Raw genomic sequence first — 23981 nt, 5'->3', positions numbered from 1 at the left:
TCCGTTTGCTATCCTTTATTGAAGGGTCCCACACCCTCATGGGACCCCAGCCAAACCAGAAACCAGACAGGCCCTCCATTTATAGCAGGAGGCCTAGAAGGGGAGGGGAATGACTCATGATCCCACCACACCTCCCTGGAAACAGAAACCACCACAGACAGACAGACAAGGGCTGGGGAAGAGAACGTGCCTCACTCTAGGTTCTCTCCCCATTGCGCCCACTTGAAAAGAAAGTCAAACACTGGTTACACAGCACCCCAGCCCCGCCCACCCATAGCAGCGTTTGTGGGACTCCCCTCTGCAAGGGGCGGCCCCCAGGCAGCTTCCCGTGCTCTTCCTTCACTTTGGTTTGCTCCTGGCATCTCCGTGCCCTCTTCCTTCCGTCAGCCTCCGGCCCATCACCTGGTCATCTAGCACCTACTCGAACCTTCTCTCTCCTCTCTAGGGCTTCCCGGCCCCAAGGCTTCTGGGGAAGCAGCGTCTCAGGCTTCTTCTCTCCTCCTAGCAAGGGGCCCACCAGGCCCCCTCTGCCCAGGACGTGGACTCACACGGCTGCCCCGCTCTCCTTGAGGTCAGGGGCTGAGCGCTGCCGTCTCATTCGCGGGGGAGTAGTGTATGGGGGGTAGCGGGGCCCGGGGGGGCGTTGGGCCGGGTATGGTTGGGGCTGCTGGGGATAATAGTTGTGCTTTTTAGGCTGGAAGTGCTGAGGTTCAGGCTGTGCAGCACCCCCTCCCCGGGATCGGCCCCCTCCATCCAGGGAATTCCTGCGGGGACGGTGGGACCTTCGGGGACTTGGGGGCCTGCGGGCAGGGGTGACCACTGGGGGAGTAACCTCCTCAGGGGGTTGGGGTGGCGCTGGGGCCTCCCCGCTCCCCATCCCTGGCCAGGACTCCCGGTGCTGGGGGTTGCTCTTGAAGGGGAAACGCAGCTTACAGTCGTGAGGGGGCACAAAGCGGGCTGGGGGCCTGCGCAGCCCCCCACCCCGGCCCCCAGAGCCCTGCAGTCCTTGCAGCCGCAACTGCTCCTGCTTGAGCCAGCGAAGGCGGCCACGACGAAAGGCAGGGTCCTCCTCCATCAGCCGTGACACCCGCTCCCAGCTTGACAGGGGTGGCGAAGTAGACCGGGCTGAGGGCCCGTGGTCATTGGGGGCTTCCTCCTCTACTACCTCTGACCCTGGGGACGTGGCCCAGGTGGCCTCACTGGCTTCTTCGTTCTCGTCCTCATGATCCTGGGAGGAAAAGAGGGGAGAGAAGAGAGGGAATGTGAGAAGAGCCGAGTCTCCTGAGCACAGCGGGTTTGGGAGAAGTCAGAAGGCCCTGAGTGGCCGGATGTCAAGGGGTCCCAGAAGGGCTTGGAGACAGGGAGCTAGAACAGTGGTTTAGGAGCACAGGCCCGGGAGCCAGGGGGTCTGAGCTCAACACTGGTCTGCCCCTTCACAGCTGTGTGGCCTGGAACTCGGCTTGTCACCTCTGTGCCTCAGTCTCTTCATGTGTAAGATGAGGTCAGTAGTAATAATAGCTACTGCATAGGGTTGTTTTAAGAATTAAATAAATTAAACAATGTAAAGTTTTTAGAATAGTGCCTGATACACAGTAGGCACTCGGCAAACAGCTGAATAAATAACGTGCCCTGGGGATATGGCAGTCAACAAAAAGGGGAGAACAAGACTCGCCACCATTTTAGCGGTGAGACAGTTGACAAATAAGAAAAATTATAAAATGGTGCATATATTATAGCTCAATAAAAAGTTAAATGTAAGTGTATATATTTAAACTATTTAGTATACATTACCCATATCATATATAAGTACATACATTACATAATATACTTTATATAAATTATACATATTGAGATAAAGAAGAACAGAACGAGGAAGGGGAATGGGAGGCCTGGGTGGGGTGGCTGCAATGAATCGCCAGAAAGGGATTTACTGAGAAGTTACCCTTACAGGAAACACCTGAAGGAACTGAGGGGCAAGCTGTGAGACTTTCATGGGGAAAGGCATCCAGACAGAGATGAACAGCAGGTGCAAAGGCCTTGAGGTAGGAGTGCGCCCAGCAAGTAAGCCAGAGCGGCAGGAGTGGAGAGAGCGAGAGAGGGAGCTGTGTTGGAGAAGTAAGCCTTCAGTAGCCACGAGCTGCTGTGGATGCCTGCCTGCTGCCTCCATCAGAAGGCAAGCTGGCAGAGCAGCAACCATGTCTGCTGGGTAGCCCCAGTGGCTAGCACAGAGCCTGGTACACAGTAAGCACTCAAGTATTTATTTATTGAGTGGATACATGCAAATGAGGGATCAGTGATAACGCTCCCTCGCAGGGCTGTTGTGAAGATTAAATGTGGTGACACAGGAAAGTGCTCAGCACAGCAGCAACCACGAAATAAGTGGTCCCCCTGAAGGGGAGGTTATGAGAATGCACATGTGAACATTCATCCAGCGGTAACTGAAAGTGCACTGTATCTCAGTGGTCCTGAAACTTTATTATAGCTCAGAAACACCTGGGTACTTGTCGTAAGTGCAGATTCATCCCCAAAGATGCTGATTCGGTAGGTCTGACGTAGGACCCAGGAATCTGCATTTTCAGTTAGTGCCCTAGTGACCGAGGCACATGATTCACCAACTAGACTGAGCAAAGCTCCTATACGTGAACGACATTTCTGAAAGCAAGACGGGGAAGGAGGTTGGGAGGAGGTTCAGATTCTGAAAGGGGATAGCTGAGGAGGGAGAAAGCCGGGCAAGGCCCTCTGTACCTGGGCCAGGGGGATGACCCTCTCCATGCGGAGCATGCGGTCCCGCAGGGCCTGCAGCTCCCGGTCCTTGCTGCTGTTCTGCAGCTTCACCTCCTGCAGGATCCCGGTCAGCTTGTCAATGTGCGCCCGAAGGTCCTCCACCTCTGCCCCGCGGGCTCCCTCCTCGCAGCCACCACCTCCACCTCCGCTGCCTTCCTCCTCGCCCACTGTGTCCCAGACATCCCGGGCCACGGCCCTCCAGGCATCCCCGGGACCCTCCGGCTTGCCATAGGTACGACACAGCTCCCGCATCTTGAGGGCGGCCAGGGCCTCGATCTCGGCCCGCCCGTGGCGGAAGTCAGCCAGGGCCACCTCATAGCAGATCTCCTTTACTGCCTGCATCTTCAGATCAGCCATGGTGGCCCAGCGGGGGTCTTTGCCCTGCAGCCGCCGACGCTGCGGGATCTGATACACCCTGCGTGGGGCCCGGCGCTTGCCACTGCTGGGCAGGCCACAGCGCTTGACGATGGTCTGGACTGTGGTGGGTGGCAGCTGCTCCCTCAAAGAGGAGATGAGCCTCCAGCTCTCTTCACAGGAGCGCTTGTCAGAGTCATCCCCACTGTCAGAGTCCGCGTACTGGGTGGGGCCAGAGAGAGAATAAATGGGGAGGAGGCTAAGGACATCCCAAAACCCTTGAGTCCCAACAACACTGGAAACACTCATCAGAACCGCACACCCTTAGGTGGGCTGCTTAACCTCTGCTCATCCACGCAACAGAAATGATACCACTATCTCCCTCACAGGTAGTTTGAGGGTTCGTGTACACCAAGTGTGGCAACAGTGGCTGGCCCAGAAAGTGACCAATAAGCACAAGCTGCAGCTATAGCGTCTAGATTTCTTGCATATGTATTGCTGCTCAGGATGAGGTTAAAGATTTAAAAGTCACCCTAGCCGGTTTGGCTCAATGGATAGAGTGTCGGTCTGTAAACTGAAGGGTCCTGGGTTCGATTCTGGTCAAGGGCACATGCCCAGGTTGTGGGCACGATCCCCAGTAGGGGGCATGCAGGAGGCAGCCAATCAATGATTCCCTGTCATCACTGATGTTTCTATCTCTCTCTCCCTCTCCCTTCCTCACTGAAATCAATAAAAAAATAAAAATAAAAAAACGATTTAAAAGTGCATGTGAAAAGCAATCTTAAATGACTAATAGGAGAGGTAGGTGCCGCAGGATAGACTGGAGTCTGGGAAGCCCTGGGAGGAACTCCAGTACCCTGCACACAGTGTCCTGCAGGTCACATTTCTCTCACAACTGTCTCCTCCTAGACACCACCCCCACCCGAGTCCATGCCCACTCCTCACTCTGGCTCACAGTGTGCACCAAGAGCGGAGTCAGGCTGCAGCGCTGCCAGCCTGTCTCCTGCCTCTGCACCCCACACGCCTGCCAACTCCTCACCAGTCGCTGCTGCTCCAACAGAAGGTCAGCCTCTTCCTTCTCTTTCCGGTACTGATTCTCCAGGTCCTGCAGCCTGGGGTGGGGAAGAGAGAGGAAGGCTTTGTGAGATTCTGGAGCCACCTCAATGGGTGTCCAAGATGCTGGGGGCCTGGAGGAACAGCCTAGAGGGCCCGGGGCTTGGAGCACCCCCTCCTCGCACCTCTTCTCCATCTCCAGCTTGATGTCAATGCCTTGCTGCTCCAGCAGCTCCTTCTGGGCAAAGTTCCAGTCCACGGGCTCAGAGGGTGGTCCTGGGGGTGGGAGGACCCCTCGCTCCCGTTCCAGCCGTGCCTGCTCCGGGTGATTGAAGCGGAAAACGTGGTTCTTGCCCATCACAATCCTATTCCCTGGAGATGGGAGGAGGGGAAAGTGGACTCGCTTCCCCATGGCAGCAAACTCATCCCCGTGCCCAAGACGTGCAAGGTCTTGCCCACAAGTCCCCGGGCCCCTGACACCAGCTCTCTCATCATGCCAAGCCTGAGGGTGGTCTAAGCCCAGGCTCCTCCGGCTGGCACCAGGAACCACCGCCTGGGGGAGTTGGGCATCCTGTTCCTGTTTGCCTGGGCAGCAAGAGAAACCAAAACCTGATTCCTTGATCTTCACTTCCCAGTCCCTTCTTCACACCCCACGCTGCTCCCTAGTTCTCTCTGGGTGCTGCCTAAGGTTCACCAGGAAGCGCGGCCCTAGCACTTCCTCTGCACAGCATGCCCAGCGCCCTCCCTCTGAACACGTCCTCTACCTGACTTCAGCACCAGTGGCTCGGTGACAAGTTTCCCATTGACATAGGTCTCGGCTCCTTCACAAGGCTCCAGGGTGACCACCACTGAGGGAGAAAGGAAAGGAAGCGATCAGACCCTGGGGGCAGGAGGGTTATGGTCATACTCCCATCTTGCATTACCCCCCAAAACACATGCATCCCCAGTCCCACCCCCCCAGTACCTGTTAGGGGTGTCATGGCCCCTCTGGTGGCAGGCAGCAAGGGAAAGGAAGAGCAGAAGGAGGGTTAGCGCCCCAGCTGGAATTCCCAGGAGCCTCGGCAGGAGCTCTGTACTCACCCACCACCATCCTCCCCACAGCAGCTTAGCAAACCAGTAATTCCCGGCCAAATGGTCATCGGGGCTTGTCATTCCTGCCTTCCAGATGTCCATCCCTTCCTTTCCAACTAGCATTATCCCGGGGGAGGCCTGGATTCCTCCAGCAGGCCCCTAGCCCACTCCTGTCTGATGCATCTTACAAAACACTACTGGACTAATCTGCTCAAGCCACAGCCAACCAACAGATCACTGCCTTCACAGGACAAGGTAAAGTCAACCCAAGCCAAACACTTATCGAGGTGCTCCTCTGAACAAATCACCAAGCCCACTGCTTGCCGAGACACAAAGATGCCTGAGGCAGCTTCCTGTCTTCCTGTTGTCACAGAGAGAGCCCTGTATCCCAAAAATTCAGGCTCTGCAACTCTTGAGCTGAGGGACGCTGAGCAAGTCATCCAACCCCTGTGAGCTATAAAATGTGATCATCAAAGACCTCCCATTCTATAGCTCACAGATGTTAGCTCAGAGTGGTTGAAAGCCCAAATAAAGTGATATGCAAACTCGAGTTATTATTTATGCTGGAAGTAATAGAGAAACTGGAGTGAATTGTAAGATAAGGCAGAGATGGGACTACTGATACTGTGGGAGTCAAAGAAAGCAAAGAAGAACTCAGCTTAGACAAGAGGACTAGAAACGAGTATGGGAAAGCAGCAATTTCTGAGCCGATGCTTAATTTCAAGGGGAAGAAATGATGGAGAAGAAAAAGACAGAGAAAGAGGCATCACCATATGCCCCAGAACAACAACGAAAGAAGGCAGCAGAGGAGAGGATGGTGTGCCTGTAATGGGTACCAGTCTACGCCCACCCTTATTCCCTGTCATGCCCCCAAATTCAATCGCCCTTCCACACATACACTGCATCCCTACTATCTGCCAGGCACTATCTGAGGTCATGGAAATGCAGTAGAAATAAAACCCCAAATCCCTGCTCTTACAGAGCTCACTTCCAGGTGCTAAGACAGACGGCAAAGGAGTAAGTCAGGAGGTAATCTCAAGTCAGGAGGATAGGTGTAACAGAGGAAAATGGGTTTGGGCAAGGAGAGGATTTTGCCACAGCTGGCCAGGACAGCCTTCTCCATGTCCATGAACTCACAGCAATCCAGCAATCGGTACTAAGACAGCCCAGAGCAGAGCTCACAGCACAGCCCCGGAGCCTGCCACGCTATATTCAAAACTAGTTCTGCTTTCTTCTAGCCATATTGGTCTTGGGCAAATTCCCTAACCCTGGGTCTCAGTTCCCTCACAGGAGCCGCATGAGAAAAAGCAAAGGCACGCAGTAGATGGTCAGTGATAACTATTCTTCTAGGTTTGCACCCACCTCCTCTGCCTGTCTTTGGTCAAGTCTTCAATCTGCTGTAAGAACAGAGGCACAAATGGATGGAACCTTTAGGGCCCCCGATGTTTGGGGCACAGATTCATCAGCTGCTTCTACTGATGTAACTAATGGTTTTTCACCTGTCATCTCTCAAAACACACTCTGAGCTCCTGAGGGCGGGCTCACTCCGCATGCCTGGGAACCTCAGAACAGGAACTCAGCAATAACTCAGTGGGCTGGGCTGATTCAACAGCTGTTAGCCCACAGCGCTGGAAGCATATGCTGCCACTGGGGACCTGAACCAGACCAGAACGATGGCATGAATCTGCTGACCCAACTTGACCTGGGGTGGTGAACACACAATACAGTGTACAGATGATGCACTGTGGAACTGTATACGTGAAACCTATATAATTTTATTAACCAATGTGACCCAATAAGTTCAATTTAAAAAATAAAAATAATAACCTGCTGATCCTGAACCAACTGCAGCCCAATGGGCATGTCTTAAACCTGAACTGCAAGCCACACAACAGTGTCTTTTCTTATTTTTAAAAACGTGCTGACATTGCTTGTCCCATCTCCCTGTGCCTTCAAAAGCATCAGACTAGGCACTCCTTTCAGATTTGTGAGATACAAGATACGAGTTCAAGGTGATGAAGAGCTCATGTGTAACATCTGCCACCCTGCCCAGCACATTTCCTCAGCTCAATTTCACTTGGGCCTAACTGAACACAAATCATTGCATTTTTTTTTTTTTAAATGACTGATCAAGAACAAAATGGTGACCTCGAAATACCCCCTGAACCTCAGGAGCATTGTTTTGTCAACATCAGACAGGCTACTACCTTCACCCTTTGGGCTTGTGATTTTTAAAAGCTTTTGCAGCTATGGCCATAGAGAGGCAAAAAAATCTCTGAAAGTTTTGAAATCAAAGGGATACATGGACCAATTAACTCCCTGAAACCATTGCAGTCATAGCTGGATAGATATACACATCTTCCAGAGATAAATTCAGATAGCCCACTGGGACAAATATAATTTTCCATTAAAGTGACCAGGATGCTGTTTTAGGATAAAAAAGTCAAGAAAGAAGGCAGACGACCTCTTCACCAAAATGCCAGTGCTCTGCTTCTGCCTCAAGACCCTCGCCACGCACTGCCCCTTGCAGCACTCGGGGTGCGTGCAGACAGCCGGGCCCTTGACTTCCCTAATGCTTACCAGGAGCTCAAAGCCCCTGTGAGGGCGAGGACACGTGCCCTCTTACATGGCTGCACACCCGGTGCCAATTCAGAGTGTGAAACATGGGCCCTGTCCCTCTCCTTGTCTGGCCACTCCACTCTCGCTCCCTCAGCCATTACCTTCTCCGTCCGGCTGAGGGATGCTCCGGAACACACAGTGCTGCTCCCGAATGAACTTCCCGGTGAGCTTGATGTCCACGTCTACCTGGCCGACCCTGGGAAAGCAATGCCAACATTTCCTCAGCAGGTGGCGGACATTCACCAAGCCACTTCTGAATGCCAGCTCTTCCCCATCTATGAGCCAAGTGTAATTATTTCTACGTCACAGATGAGGATGCTGAGGCTCAGAAAGTAAGTAACTGGCACAAAGTCATGCAGCCCAGGAGGGGTGAGGCTGGGATTTGTACCCAGATCTGCCTGACTCACAGTAGAAGAGAAAAGGGAACCTGGAGGGAATGGGCCTCCCATCATCCTTAGAGCTGGTCACCCTGAGGGCTCACTGCCTACCATGGACAGCTAGTAAATGCCTGTGGTGAGACAGAAAGGGGCACCCTCACCTCGTTAACTCTAAGAGGTGACCTCAGAGGCACGGAGCCCCAGGGATTAGCATTAGCCATGCAGCCACCTGCAGCACAGCCACTGCCCCTAAACAACGAGGGCCTAGGACCACGATTCCCTCTACCCCACAGGGAGGGTCCCATCAAGGGAGGCCAGGCAGTGGTGCTAAGGGCTAAAAATGCGGGGTCTGGATTCCAACCCCCGCCTGTGCTCTAAGCAGTCAGGAGCTATCCCCGAAGCACTGGGTCAGTTTGGTCCCAGTAGGCGTCTCAGCCAAACCGAAGTGGTGTGTGAGGCAGGACAGCTGCTTCGCAGCCAGGCTCAGCCACTTCTCAGGAAGCCTAGAAAGTGGGCAGAGCTATGGAGCCAGCCGTCCTGACGTCTGGGGTGCTTCCAGCAAGGTCACCAGGAAAGGGAGTCACTAGTGTGGCCGTCCCTCTGCAAATCACACCCCAAAAGGAGAGGCTGCCCCCCAGGCCATTGATTAAACACTACCTGGTGATGCCATCTTTGATATGGTAGAGCAGACATTCTGACATCAGGGGGTCTTCATTCAGGTTCACCAGGTGGGGCGTCTGTGGGAAAGCGGGGGTCAGGGAAGGGATCCTGAGAGTCAGCCAGGGGGTGCCGCAGGGGAGGAAAGGAGCTCCAGCGGACATCCCTCCCGGTTCTAGCACTAAGGCTGCTCCTCCTCCCCTCACTTGGAGAACTCTGCCCTCTCCTTACTCCCACTCCAATCACTTTCAGAACAGCCTAACCCACCCTCTCCTCATACATAAGGGGCCTAAATAGCCCCCTCCATCTACCCCTTCCCAGGTCAGCAACCCTTCCTAAGGCCCCATTTCTTCAGAGGCACCTCGACCCACCCATCTCCTTGAAGCCTAGAGTCCACCTGCCCTCGCCTCTGCTTTCCCTGTATTCCCTGTCCCCAGGTCTCATTTCTTCCTTCAAAAGGTATCTTGCCACTTCTGGAGAGTACAAGAGGGGACTGGGTGAGAGGACTGGTACTTCCCACCTTTTATTACAGCTTCAATTTCTTAGGAGCATGGATTACTTTTACTTACAATCATAATTTAAAAATAAAAAGTGTCACCGAAACCGGTTTGGTTCAGTGGACAGAGCGTTGGCCTGTGTACTGAAGGGTCCCAGGTTCGATTCCGGTCAAGGGCATGTGCCATGGTTGTGGGCACATCCTCAGTGGGAGATGTGCAGTAGGCAGCTGATCGATGTTTCTCTCTCGTCGATGTTTCTAGCTCTCTATCTCTCTCCCTTCCTCTCTGTAAAAAATCAATAAAATATATTTAAAAAAAAAAAAAGTGTCAGTTCAAGACCGGGCCGGGTTTCTCAGTAGTTAGAGCATCGGCCCACACACCAAAAGGTCTGGGATTCAATTCCCAGTTAAGGGCACGTACCTCAGTCGCAGTCTCTCTCACATCAATGTCCCCTCACCTCCCCTTCCCTTCCATTCTATCTAAAAGCAATGGGAAAATATCCTCAGGTGAGGATTAAAAAAACAACAACAGTGTCAGTTCAATTCAAAAGCATATAAAACAAACAAACCCCCTTTTCCCAGCAGACTCCCCAATCTCCCCTGGCCACTGCCGGTTCCCAGCCCTGCTTCACCTGGGGCCAAGGTCACACAGCAGCTGCCTGGTGCTGTCCCTGTCGAGCCCCCATCTAACGGGCTGATCATTATGTTGCTCCACATTGAAAACTCAGCCCATTCCCTTCCCCCAAAGCACCCTTTCCTGACTTGTTTCTCTAGCAACACCCCACTCTCCCCAGACATGTAACTCTGGAAAGCACAGTACATAAGCCTTTCTTCCTCTACACCCCCTCATGCCACTGCTGCCATCCTGGGGAGGTCTCCTTCCCCACTGTCTGCTGCCTCGGTCTACCCTGCCGCAGGCCTGACTTCCTGCGTCTCCAGGGGTCTCCCAGTATTCCTGCTCATACTGCACCATGACCAAGTCATGCCTCTCCACTCAGACCACCCCAGCTGGCACCCATGCCCACCGGACTTAAGCTTGCTTTTTTTTTTTAAATATATTTTTATTGATTTCAGGGAGGAAGGGAGAAGGAGAGAGATAGAAACATAAATGATGAGAGAGAATCATTGATGGGCTGCCTCCTGCACACCCCCTACTGGGGATCAATCAGCAACTAGGGAAGTGATGGCGACCCTTTTGAGCTCTGTGTGTCAGCATTTTAAAAAACCCTAACTTGCCAAAACCGGTTTGGCTCAGTGGATGGAGCGTCAGCCTGCGGACTGAGAGGTCCCGGGTTCGATTCCGGTCAAGGGCATGTACCTGGGTTGTGGGCACATCCCCGTTGGGGGATGTGCAGGAGGCAGCTGATCGATGTTTCTGACTCTATCTCTCTCCCTTCCTCTCTGTGAAAAATCAATAAAATATATTTAAAAAAAAAAAAAAACCCTAACTTAACTCAGCCGTAACCGGTTTGGCTCAGTGGATAGAGCGTCGGCCTGCGGACTGAAAGGTCCCAGGTTCGATTTCAGTCAAGGGCATGTACCTGGGTTGCAGGCACATCCCCAGTGGGGGGTGTGCAGGAGGCAGCTGGTCGATGTTTCTCTCTCATTGATGTTTCTGACTCTCTATCCCTCTCCCTTCCTCTCTGTAAAAAATCAATAAAATATATTAAAAAAAGCAAAACAAAAAAACAACCCTAACTTAACTCTGGTGCCGTGTCACATACAGAAATTTTTTGATATCTGCAACCATAGTAAAACAAAGATTCATATATTTTTTTAAAAATATATTTTATTGATTTTTTTACAGAGAGGAAGGGAGAGAGATAGAGAGTTAGAAACATCGATGAGAGAGAAACATCGACCAGCCGCCTCCTGCACACCCCCCACTGGGGATGTGCCCGCAACCGAGGTACATGCCCCTGACCGGAATCGAACCTGGGACCCTTCAGTCCGCAGGCCAACGCTCTATCCACTGAGCCAAACCGGTCTGGCAAGATTCATATTTTTGATATATATTTTATATATTTAAATGCCATTTAACAAAGAAAAATCAACCAAAAAAATGAGTTCATAGGTTCGCCATCACTGAACTAGGGCATGTGTCCTTGACCAGAATCAAACCTAGGACCCTTCAGTCCACAAGCCAATGCTCTATCCACTGAGCCAAACCAGCCAGGGCTAAGCCTGCTTTTTACACTGGCATCTGTGGGCCTCATCCACATCAGGGTCCCAACCCTCCTATCCCAGCCCCTTCCTGGGATCCTCTCTCCTGTGTTCCCACCCAGTGGGACTGCTGAACACTTATTCCAGAAGACCGCCTTCATCCCTAAACATGCCTGGGGGCTCCTCCCCATATTCCCAGCCCCACCCCTATCCCCACTGTCCTAGTCATTCACTTCCCTCAGTCTGTCTCAAATGCCACTTCCTCTACGAAGCTCTCCCCTGCCTGCCAACTGAAGACAAGATCCTCTGCCTCCTTTCTACAAGAATTTACTTTCTAAAGACCCTGTGAAGTGCTAGGTGGGACACAGCGATGAAGCAACCCCCAATGCTGCTGGCCTGTCAGCAAGGAAACCCGTCAACGTGGGGAGGTAAGACTTGGCAACGTTACAAGTGGGAAAGGGATGCCTCACAGTAGAGTTTCTGATCTTTTCACATCTTCACTTAGTAATTCATTCACTCATTTGTTCCCAGGAGGTGAGTGCCACCATATCCTGGGCTGGGGGGAGGGTAGATGCAAAGATGAATAAAGTGAAGAACTGCAGGAACTCAGAGGAGGTTCAAGAGGACCTCGTGGAAAGGCAGCATGGGATCCGATCTTTGAGGACGAGGACGTGGACATGCAGAATGGAGAGCATTCCAGGTAAAAGAGGAGTGTGAGCAACAGCATGGAGGCATGAAAGCGCACCGTGTAGGGGAAAAGGGCCAATAGTCGGGCCCCATATTTCTTTGGGGACGCCCTGAATGGTGATCCCTGGTGGACATACCATGTATCCATGTGTCTACCCCTCTACCCAGGCACCCCAACAATTCACTGCTGCCACACTTCCTCTTCTCCCAAGGGACTCTCACGCCCCTCCCAACACTGTAGTGTCAGGAACGCCAAACACTGATGGGCTCTGAGAGCAGAAAGGGATCCATCCCTTGGGAGAGGGGACATGATTGAGGACAGTGCTTTTCAATCTTTGTTCAGCCCTGGAGCCCTTTGTTCAAATGAAACCTTACCTAGAAGCCTAATATGTCAGGCAGATAAGCAGGGAGCCACTCAGGATGAGGCTGGGGGTGGGGGACCCAGCGTTTGGTCCTCCCACCGCCACCCTTACCCACTCCCACCCCTGTGAAAGCAGCACCAAGCCAGGTTTAAAAATCACCTAGTTAAGCAGGCCTGGGGGGGGGGGGGTCCCCAGAAAGAGGGAACGTTCCCTAAGTCTCTTGGCCCTCTCCAAGACAAACTACAGCCTCTCCCCTAGGACCACATTTCCTCACTCACCGTTCCCAGCTGGAGCCACCAAGCCCATCTCCCCATCTGTAGTCTAACAGCTGCCCCTCCCGAAACATGCATGTCTTTTAAACATATGAAAATATGTTCATCCTTACCACCTTGAGAAAACGCAAAAGTAAAACACCATTTTACCAGATTGGCAAAAGTCAAACATGAGAAGAGGGTGAGGATGTTGCTTCTGGGAGTATAAAGTGACATGGTTATTATCTTTGGAGTGCACTTTGGCAAAATAGATTAAAATTTCACATAGCTACTATTTGACCCAAATCTCCACTTCTAGGAATTTTTTCTACAGATAACAGACCTATTTAAGACCAACCGTTGTAATATTATTTATAATATTAAAAAATGGGATACAACCTAAATACCACCAGCAGGAAACTGGCTAATTAAATTATCCTACATCAATAGGATATTCTGACACCACAAAAAAGAAGAGACAGAATTTCAAGGTTATATGAAAAAATAAAGTATAAAGTACTCAACAACTAATATTCCAAAAAGAGGTCATGTATGTAGGCACTCGCGCCTGCATGCACACACACCTGCGTCTAATTATACATAACACACTTGTGTGTGCACTGGCTACCTCCAGAACACGTCGGGACCTGGTAAGAGGGCTTGCCTCTGGGAGGGGAACCTGAGAGTGGGAAGGAAAAGGACTACGTGAGGGTTCTCTCTGGTATAGATCACCTTTATAAGAATAATTACAGCCGAAACCGGTTTGGCTCGGTGGATAGAGCATCTGCCTGCGGACTGAAGGGTCCCGGGTTCGATTCCAGTCAAGGGCATGTACCTTGGTTGCGCGCACTTCCCCAGTGGGGGATGTGCAGGAGGCAGCTGATCGATGTTTCTAACTCTCTATCTCTCTCCCTTCCTCTCTGTAAAAAAATCAATAAAATATATTTAAAAAAAAAAAAAAGAATAATTACAAACAAAAAACAACACATCCCTGTTGGTCCCTGGGCTTCAGTAGGTGGCTCCCCTGTGCAACGGAAGCCCTCCAGGGAAGAAACGCCCACCACATCTACCTTTCACCCATTTCTACTTTTCCTTGAACCCCTGCAACTATGGTGGAAGCTCCTCAGGTACCAGTACCTCAAGGTGGCTGCAAGCTATGCTGAGAGCCATATGTAGCTCCTCCCCCAGATGCAGACCTCAGGAGGACCCCAAGCCCTGGGTACTCACCCCTGGACCAGGTCCCTCAGTCCAGCCTGCCACCCTCCATCATCCACCCATAGCTCTCTCACTCCCTCACTGTGCCGTAGGCCATGCAAAGCACACCCCTTTCTTTTCAGATCCCTGTCCAATGATCCCTGCTTGCTCAGCCTCCCAGACGGCCCTGATCTTATGAAACCAGGAGGGCCTTCTTCCAACAACCCACCACCTCTTCTAGGCAGTCCCCGTGACCCTGTCTGTATCAGCACTGTATCTGACTTAGGTCCTGATCCTATTTTCCTTCGTAAAGTGGAGATGTGGCTAGCTCTCCAGGGGACTGGGAATTCCTGACTTACTCCAACTGGCCTCCACGTCATCCCTTCATCAGTATGCCTGACCCATACAGCTGCGCCAGCTGTCTATGGCTAGCGTCCATTCTGATTGGTCCGTTCCTATGCTTTGCTTGTGTCTCCAGCTGAGCCTGATCACTCCTACCCTGTTTCCTTCCTTCCTTCCTCTCAGCAAAGATGTACTGAGCACCCGCTACCCACTATACACCAGGCACATGACACATGCGCCCCACCCACTGACACCTGTGTTTCCTTAGCCTAATGTTCTCTCTGCTCTTCGCTACTCCCAAATCCTGACCTTCATTCACGCTCCATTTTCCAAACCACCTTCTCCAGGAAACCAGTTTCCATTCATCTACAGGCTGTACTGATGCTACCATCTTTACGCCTCTCACTGCTTCTGCAATCAACATCATACAGTTTGGTGTTTATTTCTTATCTGTTTCCAAGTTATCCTTTTTGAAATGTATTTTTAGCTCATTTTTTGAGTAGATACCATATGTACAGAGTACAGAAGTCAAACGATACAAAATAGTATACTGTGAATAAGTCTCTATCCAACCAACCTCCAACCTCCCAGGTCCTCTCCCTCTTTCCTGGGGCAACCACTGTAACCAGTTTCTTACTGAGATAAATTCCAGGCATGAATTCACATACACACGTGTGAGGTTACGTTTGTAAATACCTAGATTCTAAGCAGCTCTTGAATCCCCCTAAGGTCAGGGGCCCTGTCACCCTTCTGGGTCCCTAGAGTCCCTAGCCACAGGCACTTACTGAGCACCTGCCTCTTTGGCTAACTGTCAGATGGAGGGAGAGAGAAGGCAGGGATGGACAGATAACACAGAGAGAAGATGCAGGAGTGGGGACAGAGATGATGGGGGGACAATTCAGAGACCTCAGAGATCAGGGTTAGAACTCATCACTCTCCCACTCCCAACCGTCTTCTCTAAGCATCCAGGGTCTCCTAGGCCTCTTCACCCAACCACTCACTCACCTTCTTTGGAGAGAAGACACCCACGGTTCCCCCGTCCTCCCGGACAGCCACCCCCATCTCAGCCAGCAATGCTTCTCTGCAGGCCAAGAAACAAATGTTAGTCTTATCATCGCTACCCATGAACTGCTCCCCTAAAGAATCTGACCTTCCCTCCCCATCCCCCAGTCTTCCAAGGCTCCAGCTGTCCCCCCTCCCCTCAAACCTCTCCATCCTCAGGGCTTCCGTCTTGCGTAGTTTCTCTTCCCAGGTCTCATTCAGTTCAGCTATGATCTTCTCTGTTTCCTGGGGGCACGAGGCAGACGGGGATCAGGACATTCTGGGACAAGCACCTACCGTGGGGCCCACGTCACTCCTGGGATTCCTTCCTCCTCTTCGACCCTGGCTTTAGAGAACTACACTCCCACCAGCCCCCAGGTCCCCAGTCCCGGCCAGCTCCAGCTTCCCACCTGCAGCCTCTCCATGGCCTCCTCAGGCCCAATCTGGGGCTCAGCATTGGGGGAGAATGATGGCTCCAGTTCCCCATTGTGTGTGGGGGGAGATGAGGGTGAAGCTGGGGAAGGGGGAGACGCTATAGCTGGCAGAGCACCTCCAGGACTCCCCTCATCCACCTTCAGGCCTGGGAAGGAGAGAGAAGGCAAAGAAGGAGCTAAGGAAAGATGTAGCTGATTGGAAACGTAGAGGCCTCAGGGAGGACCAGTCTATAAGGACTTCCGAAGACATCTGGGCAGCCTCCACCAACCAGGAAGCCCTCCTACTGCAGCCTTAACAAATGGGCACCCAGTCTCTGCTTGCTCCCCTCTAAGGGTGGAGAGCTCATTACTGAACCAGGCAGTGAGTTCCTTCCAGTGTTACATGACTCACACCATCAGAAAGTTCTCAGCTATGCTGAGCTAAAATCTACCTCCGTTACAGGTGGCCGTTGTTTCTGATCCTGCCTTCTGGGATAAGAGAGACTAGACTGTTTTTGTTTCTTTTTTTACATCTACCTTATCCTTCTCTTACCTAGAATAGACACCCTATTTCCCCCACTGTGCCCCTCAGCACCCTGACTGTTCTCAATGGGATGGACTCAAATACTGAATTCAGAGTCAACACCTGACGCAGCCCATACAGTTCTACATCCTTGAGAATGGACATTGTTTTGTATCAGTGAGGCTAAGCAGTAAACTTTAGAAACCATCCCACTATTAACTGTTGTTAAGCTTATGTTTCACATGAACTTTTGCAAGACAGGGTAAGTCCCCGCTCCATATCTGTACCATGTCACCGAGGACATGAAGGGCTTCGTGGTCAGTGGCCCCTCCCTGGCCTGGGCAAAGGCAAATGAGGAGGGTTGAGGCAAGCCAAGGGGCATCCCTGAGCTGCCCCTCCCTTGGAGCCCTACCTCCCAGAGCAGAGGCTGAGAGCCCCTGAGCCATCAGCAGTTCCCGCAGCCGCGCCACCTCCTCCTGCAGCTCCCGGATCAGCCGGGCATTGGGGTCCTCATTGATGATGGCATTGCAGCGGATCTGCTTGGTGCGGTCAGCATACCTGGGTGAGGAGGAGAATTGGGAATGGTGAGGCCCAGACCCAGGTGACCTTAGTCTGCTGCCTGCTGCCTATTTCCCTCTCTCCCTCCCAGGTTTTAAAATACTGGGGCACAGTTGAGGGTCAACTCTGTCTCATGGGCAAGGTCCTGAACTACCTACCAGCCTCTGAGCTCCCCTGGCACTTTTCTTATGCTGTTTCCACCCCACCAGAGCCCCACCTGAGGGTGCTGAGAGTCTCCTCGTAATTGATGTCTGCGGGGCTCAGGGCTGCAATCATTGCTGTGCGTGAGTTCCCACCTATGCATGGAGAGGAGGGGAAAGCTTAAGCTGGGCTGGGTCCTAAGCAAAGTCATAGTGGGTCAGGGGGCCTTAGTGCCCTGACAGGGGTCTGACGGGGCACTGTCCAAGGTAGGGTGAAGCTAAGCATTGTGGAGCTACACATGAAATCTAGTAGCTAGAGGGAGCAGAGGTGAGGGCAAGGAGAGGACAGACATCTGTGGGACAGAGAGCAGTAGCAGGAGGATGAAGTCAGCAGTGGGTGTAGGATCAGAGAGGGGTCATGAGTGGCCAGGTTAGTGAGGCACTTGGCTTGGCAGGCAGGGTGTGGCTTTGATCTCAGCAACAGGACATCTTCAAAGGATGTTCCCCAGGTCAGGGGAGAGTCCATCGGACAACTGGAGAACTTGAGCTTCTCACGGTGGCAAGGGGATTTATCAAAGGGGGTTAGCAGAATGGTGGCAAGGTCAGCAAAGACAGAGAGGAGGAGCTCCTCACCCAAATTCTCCTTGAGTAGCCAGGTGAGCACAGAGTCCCTGTAAGGGATAAAATCCGACTTCCGCTTCTTTGATTGCTGGGGGATAGAAGAGGGGAGGGGGTCAGGGTGGGCCATCCCTGGTGTCCTCTCACCCAGAGCCCCTTCTCTTCCCACCCCAGGTCTTACCATATCCGCAAGGGCAGAGATCACCTTCCCTAGAGTAGTCAGGGACTTATTTATATTGGCACCTTCCTGAAAAGCGATAAGGAATGTGAGGAATGAGGCCCTACTCTCCCACTCCAACCCACTTCCCCACCCTCCTCCCCGCAACCAGAGTCCCAAGTTAGGATGAGAGACCATTGCACACAGCCCCCAACACTAACCCTGTCCGCCCCTCCTAAGCCTCACCTTCAGGCGCATGCCCCTGGCTCCTGAGGAGTCGGCCCGCTCACTCCCAGCAAGGTCCACCAAACTTATCTTACTAACCTGGGTCAGAGGAAAAGGTAGAGGTGACTGGGTCAGAGGGCGGGGCAGGCAAATCAGCAGAACACCCAGCAAGGGAACTGGGCTGTAGGCAAGGGATGGGGAAATGCGGAGGGGACGAGGGAACAGGACAGGAGGAAATGAAATTTATGAAGACAATAATAAGGGACTGGTTATTCATCCATTTGGCATTCATTTTGTTTATAGGTATTTACTTGCCCACTGTGTGCCAGGACAAGGCACAGTGGAATCCAAGCCCTGCCCTGAGAAGTCTAGTAAGGACAAACAAGCCAATGGGAGACTGTAGCCCATGATCTGAGAGGGGAAGGACAGAGACCTCTGGAAGCCTGGAGAAGGCACTCAAACCCAGCGTGGGCAGGGAGGAGGACACAAGGCCATTTCGTGTCACTAGGTAGGGATAGTGGGGGGGTCCCCACCTTCTCTGAGTCCAGCCCAGTGAGCTGGTCATGGCAACGCTGTGTGAAGACAATGGTGAAGACGGCATGGGAACGGCTGCTGGTCTCATTCATATTGGTGGCAGCCACAGTCCTGGGGGAAAGGGAGTGGTCACTGGATCCCGCCTCTCACCGTTCTAAGCCTGGCTCCCTTTCCCTCCACTCCACCGGCCCACCTCACCTCGCCTTATTGCCACAGTCCATGAGATCGGCAATGTCTGCATAAGAGGTCACAGCCAATTTAGACAAGTCCTGCACGTAGGGGCCCAGGATGGGGTGCTCCCGGACCCGCAGAGCGCCCCGACTCTTGGGGTTCAAGAGGTCCCGTACCCGTTCACAATAGATCTCCATATAGCTCACCTAAGTGGAAGAAGAAAATAAGAAATAACAGTTCGGTGATTACCAGAAGTAGAGGGGAGTGGGCACAGGCAGAAGAGCGTATGGGGAGGTAAATGGTGAAGGAAGACTTGACTTGCAGTGGTAAACACACAACACAATGTACAGATGACATACAGGGTGTCCCAAAATTCACGCAAGAAGTAATTTTGATAGAAAATACAGGTTTATAATTAAAAATTGTAAATTTTTTATTGATTCATAAAGTATACAGTATAGGTTATGTATGGAATAGCACATCGGGTAAATGGCCTCCACGGCTTTGCTGGCACATACGCAAAGCTGTGGTCTTCATTGGTCTTCATTGTCCCTGCTCCTGGGCCATAATTGGTACTTGGTAATGCTTATCAAATTGAAGGGATTGAAATCAAAGGGCAACAGATATTAGAATCTGATTCAATAAACCAAGTAAAATTAGGCTTTTATTTTTTGTTGTTGTTGTTAATGCTCACGCAAAATTCAAATCTTGCATGAATTTTGGGACACCCTATATTACAGAATCATACACCTGAAATCTATATAATTCTATTAACCAATGTCACCCCAATAAATTCAATTTAAAAAAAAACAAACATAACAAGCAAACAAAATACTGACTATGAAACACCCTATACTCCACTGAGTATGAAACTGGTGATCTGAGCATTTACTAGGCACCAGGCATGGTGCTAAGCACTTCGCATGTGCTTACTGAACCACCCAACAACCTAGGACGGGACCCCGCCATTATCATTTCATAGATGAACAGACTCAGCAGCTGAGAGATGAAATCATCTGCTCAAAGCCACCGTTAGTGACTGGCAGGACATGAATCCAGGCTGGCTGACTCAGAGACTGCCCTTGGTCTTAACCACTCCTCTCTCCCCCTCTCTCCCCAGGATCACCACGCCCTCCCTCCTGCCCACCTAGACCCGGGCTTACCTCCACAGAATAGGAGAGCTCAGCGCTCTGGTTCTTACTAACACGAGAGAAGAGGTCTTCACAGAGCTGGAGAGGACACAGAAAAGCTGCTGTTCACAGTGCACCTGCGGCACCCAGCATCAGTCCAGGCCCTGTCCTAAGTGGTCCAGTTGAACCCTAACTCAACCCTGAAGGAGGGGTCATTCCTGTTTTCCAGATGGGAAAGCAACCTCAGAGAGGTTCACACTTGCCCGGGGTCACAGCTAGCAAACCCAGGCATCCTAACTCCAGAGCCTGTGTGCAAGGCCACTGCACCGCACAGCCAGGGAGAACTACGAGCATCTCTCAGTTATCCTCGGCTGGCTTCTTGTATACTCACCACGCTAACTACGGTACCCCAGAACACAGGGTAGGTATACTCACAGCGGCTGTGAGACAAGGTAAATGTAAGTGGCAGAACCAGGGTTCAAACCAGGGTTCTCTGATGCCATAGCTTTGGCTCTCCTTACTGAGCCTTGTTGCTTCTGGAGGGTCCTGGATGTCCAGGCTGCAGCCAACCCCTACCCACCATCACATTCCCTGTCACTAAGGGCCTCAGAGAGCCAGCTCTCTGCTCCATCACCCTTAGACCCCTTCGGGACAGCTGAAGATGCTTCCGCCCCGGCGGCCCTGCCAGGTCCCGGCAAGTACCTGGGGCACAATGCCCTGCTGCCCGGGCTCCTGCCGCCCCATCATGGTGTAGGATTTCCCAGCCCCGGTCTGCCCATAGGCAAAGATGCACACGTTGTAGCCTTCAAAGGCGTGGAGCAGCATCTCTTCTCCAATGTCCCGATACACCTGCTGCTGAGACGCAAACTGGGGGTCCTCAGCCTAGGTGGAAATGGAGCAGAGAAAGACAGCATGAGCCCTACATGGCTTTGTCCTTAGTGTCTAGGTCCCGGGAGGCTTGCACCCATTGTCAGAGACTGCCCAAAGGTCCTGTGCACTTCCCACCCCCATCACATCCTAAACATCCCTGGGGGTCCTATTCAATTTCCTGCTCCCAGTCACAACCCGTGTCCTACCCACCCCATCCCACCCAACCCCCCACAGGTGCTATTCCCCTGCAATGCCCCCGCCCAGGACCTAAATCCCCCGTCCCTTGTTGCTTAGCTCTTCCCCAGCCCAACAACCTTACCGAAGTGTGTGACCAGTAGGAGTAGTCAAAGGTGAAGCTTTTGGGGCCATCCTTGCTTTGTTTCGGATTGATGATGGCTGAGGGGGCAGGAGAGGGCAAAGGAAGGCCAAGGTCAGGTACTCCCAACCTCTGCCCACTGCCCACAAGCCCCCGAATGCAGGCATCCTAGTACTCCCTCCTCTGCCCTAGTTCATCTCTCCCCTTTAATACTCCCCACCCCCTCCCGCACCACAGCTAATTTTGGCCTCCTAGGACCCGCCCCCACCAGACTGCCTCCTTGGATTGGGCAATGGAGGGCTCCAGGCCAGCATTCCCCCTCCCAGGGACTGGGAGCACGGAAAGGCCAGCCCGCCCCAACCCCCACCCTTACAACTAGCACCTGCTCTGTGCTGGGCACAGCCCTTCTCCGGGGTTCAGCCCAGCAGGACTAGCCTGCGTGGTGGGCCTGGCCCACCCCGCCTGTCCCCTGCCAGGCTCCTGGGACTCACTCACAGGTGGTGCTGCCCTGCATGCTGACCACACACTTGGCATCCTGGCTGGTCTCACGGGCATTGAAGGGCCGAACCCTCACTGCCACTTTCACTGAGGCACCAGTCATGGCTTCAGATACTCCCACCCTCCTCAGCTGGAGGACAGAGACACAGAGGTGGTTAGAGCTGCTGGGGGGACCCAGACATTAACTCCCAGCTTCTCCAAGAAACCAGTTTCTCCACCCCCCTTCCAGCTACCCAACCCCCCACGAACCCAGGTCCTAGTTCCCTGGCCTTCCTCCCAAATGTCACTCTCCTCAGGGACTCCCACAGGTATTCCTAGCCATATCCCAGCTCGCAGTTACCTGTCGTCCTGGCCCCGGACCAGGGGGGCTGTATCAGTTCTGGCTGCCACCGGCCCGCGTAGGGGGAGCCCCATCCTACACTTGGGGCCTGGCCACGCCAGCTGGGGCTGTGGGGGAAACCCTGGTTGTGGGGGAAGAGCGGTTAGGAGGCACCTGTAGCTCCAGAGGTGTGTTTGGGGTGGCATGACTGGAGAAAAGGGGGTGGGGGGTAATGTCGGAAAAAGGAAGGATGGCTGTCCCTCTGGAGTGGCCGAATGCAATGTGAATCCAAGGGCAGAGATGGTGATATTTTTATTCCTCGTCACTCACAAGTGTGCTAAACGTCAGATAGAGGAGAGGCTGCACGGAGGGCAATTCTGAGAAAGGGACACATGGGCAGAGACCCTGCGGGTGGCAGGAAGGGGGAAGAGGAGGGGCAGAGAGTCACAGATACCAAGAAAACCAGAGACACAAGAGAGAAGGCAAAATCGAGGTCGTGCTATGAAGGAAATAATGGGAGGAAAAGGAAGCAGAGGTGCAGGCCAACAAACACAGAAATGGGAGGACAGACAGGGAAGAGAACTCCGGGGCCAAAGCACAAACGGGGAGCCCAGAAGAGAAGCAAGAGGAGGGAAAATCCTAAACACAAAACTACCCTAAAATTCCCACACAGGGTCAGGGTCCGGGTCAGCCAGGGCCAAGTGGCAGCCAGCTCCCACCAGGGCCCACAACCCCCACCCAGGGGCAGGGATTGCCAATGGGCAAAGTGCAAGGGCTGGAGGTACAGGCCAGGCCTGGGATCCGCAGGGCCTGTGGCCCCAAACCCCTCGCCCAGCCCCCAGCACTTCCTCCCCAGGATCCAGGACAATGGGCAGGGGAGGGCGGGGTCATCCTGCATCCATCCAGCCCCGGCTCTGGGTGGAGGAAGCCGGGATACCTGTCTTTATGGGGAAGGGAGGGTAACCCTGGGGTCTGTCTCCCTGAAAAGGCGGAGACGGGAAAGGAGCAGGCAGGTCTCGGTCCCTGCCTGAGGCTAATGCTATGGCGTCCACTGCCCTGGGGAAGGTGCCAGCCTGGAGCCCAGGAATGTGGGTGATCGGGTGCCCACACCCTGGGAGGAGAGGCTGAGCAGCCTACGCCCACGGAGACAGGGTGGAGAGTGTGGAGAGAGGGATCCGGGATGCTGGGGCCCCTTCCGGGACCCTAAAGGGCCTCAAACTGCTGTCATGTTGGCTGGGTCTCCCCTCACCGGCCTCGGGGGTGGGGGTGCAGAGGGAGAGGGCTGGTGTGTCCCAGGGCAGGAAGGGAGTAGCTGACATTAGAGGCTTTCTCAGGAAGAACAGCCCTGACCCCAGACCCTGACCACACTGGGGGGCGGGGGGGGGCATGCAATGGTGACGCCGAGGGGGCCAATGGAGCAGGGTCGGGATGGCACCGCTCGGGGACAGCGGGGTACAGGGCCAGGGGACAGGCAGGTCAGCCGGCGCGGCGTCAAGGAGCAGTGGGTGCAGGGAGGGGCCACGACTGGGGAGGGGGTGACCCACCCGAACCGGAGCCCAAGGACCACCTGGACCCAGCCCGCCCGGCAGATCTCACATAGGCCCGGACCCCGGCCTTCCTGGGAGGCCGTGCGGACCCGTCCTCCGGTCCAGCCAACCGACGGCGGCCCGGGCCTGGCACCCCTCTGCGCCCCCGCGGGACCCATAGCACATGACCCGGCTCGGCGGCCAGACGGCCCTCCCGGGTCGCGCACACGAGGACCCCGCGCCCGCCCCCGGCCCGACACATTCCTCCGCGGGCGTCCCTCCCTCCCCTCCCCCAGCTCTCACTTGGCGGCGGCGGGGCTCCCGGAGCGGCGGGCACGGCGCACAGAGACACACTTCCCGGGGAAGCGGGAGACGCGAGCGGGGCGATCCCGGGCCGGTTCGGGGCTGCCCCCGCCCCTCGCCGGGTCCCCGGGCGGCGGGCGGCCGATTCACGCCCCGCGGGCGGCTGCAGAAGCGGCGCCAGCGGCCGGCGCCCGCCCGGGCAGCGCGAGCTGGGGCGGGAGCGAGGGGC

At 53.7% G+C, this 23981-nt stretch overlaps 1 protein-coding gene and 1 long non-coding RNA gene across 6 annotated transcripts; one reads left to right on the top strand and one right to left on the bottom strand.

The window, feature by feature from the left end:
* Positions 1-23944, bottom strand: KIF1C (kinesin family member 1C). Of its 5 annotated transcripts, none has more exons than XM_059668948.1 (23): positions 23753-23944; positions 21945-22065; positions 21598-21734; positions 21110-21186; positions 20623-20802; positions 19954-20019; positions 18818-18996; positions 18619-18730; positions 18107-18184; positions 17885-17950; positions 17719-17794; positions 17163-17241; positions 16800-16945; positions 15862-16031; positions 15618-15697; positions 15416-15491; positions 8916-8995; positions 7983-8077; positions 4956-5039; positions 4377-4563; positions 4178-4250; positions 2746-3360; positions 1-1228 (listed from the first exon to the last, which is right to left on the bottom strand). In XM_059668948.1, the coding sequence occupies exons 3-23, from the start codon at positions 21659-21661 to the stop codon at positions 545-547; spliced, it is 3267 nt and encodes a 1088-aa protein (XP_059524931.1). In that variant the 5' UTR covers positions 21662-21734; positions 21945-22065; positions 23753-23944; the 3' UTR covers positions 1-544. The 5 variants fall into 5 exon arrangements, with proteins under 5 accessions (XP_059524931.1, XP_059524927.1, XP_059524930.1 ...); XM_059668944.1 differs by having other exon boundaries at positions 21602-21734; positions 23753-23943; XM_059668947.1 differs by having other exon boundaries at positions 21602-21734; positions 21945-22051; positions 23753-23943.
* LOC132218155 (uncharacterized) lies at positions 9404-9979 on the top strand. The gene is made up of 2 exons (XR_009449089.1): positions 9404-9508; positions 9738-9979. It is a non-coding gene; the product is annotated as an uncharacterized LOC132218155 (long non-coding RNA).
* Positions 23945-23981: the final 37 nt, after the last annotated feature.

The sequence above is a fragment of the Myotis daubentonii genome, chromosome 16, assembly GCF_963259705.1.
Source record: "Myotis daubentonii chromosome 16, mMyoDau2.1, whole genome shotgun sequence".
Lineage (NCBI taxonomy): Eukaryota > Metazoa > Chordata > Mammalia > Chiroptera > Vespertilionidae > Myotis > Myotis daubentonii.
Note: the sequence above shows the minus strand (reverse complement) of the source record. Positions and strands in the feature narration are given on the sequence as shown.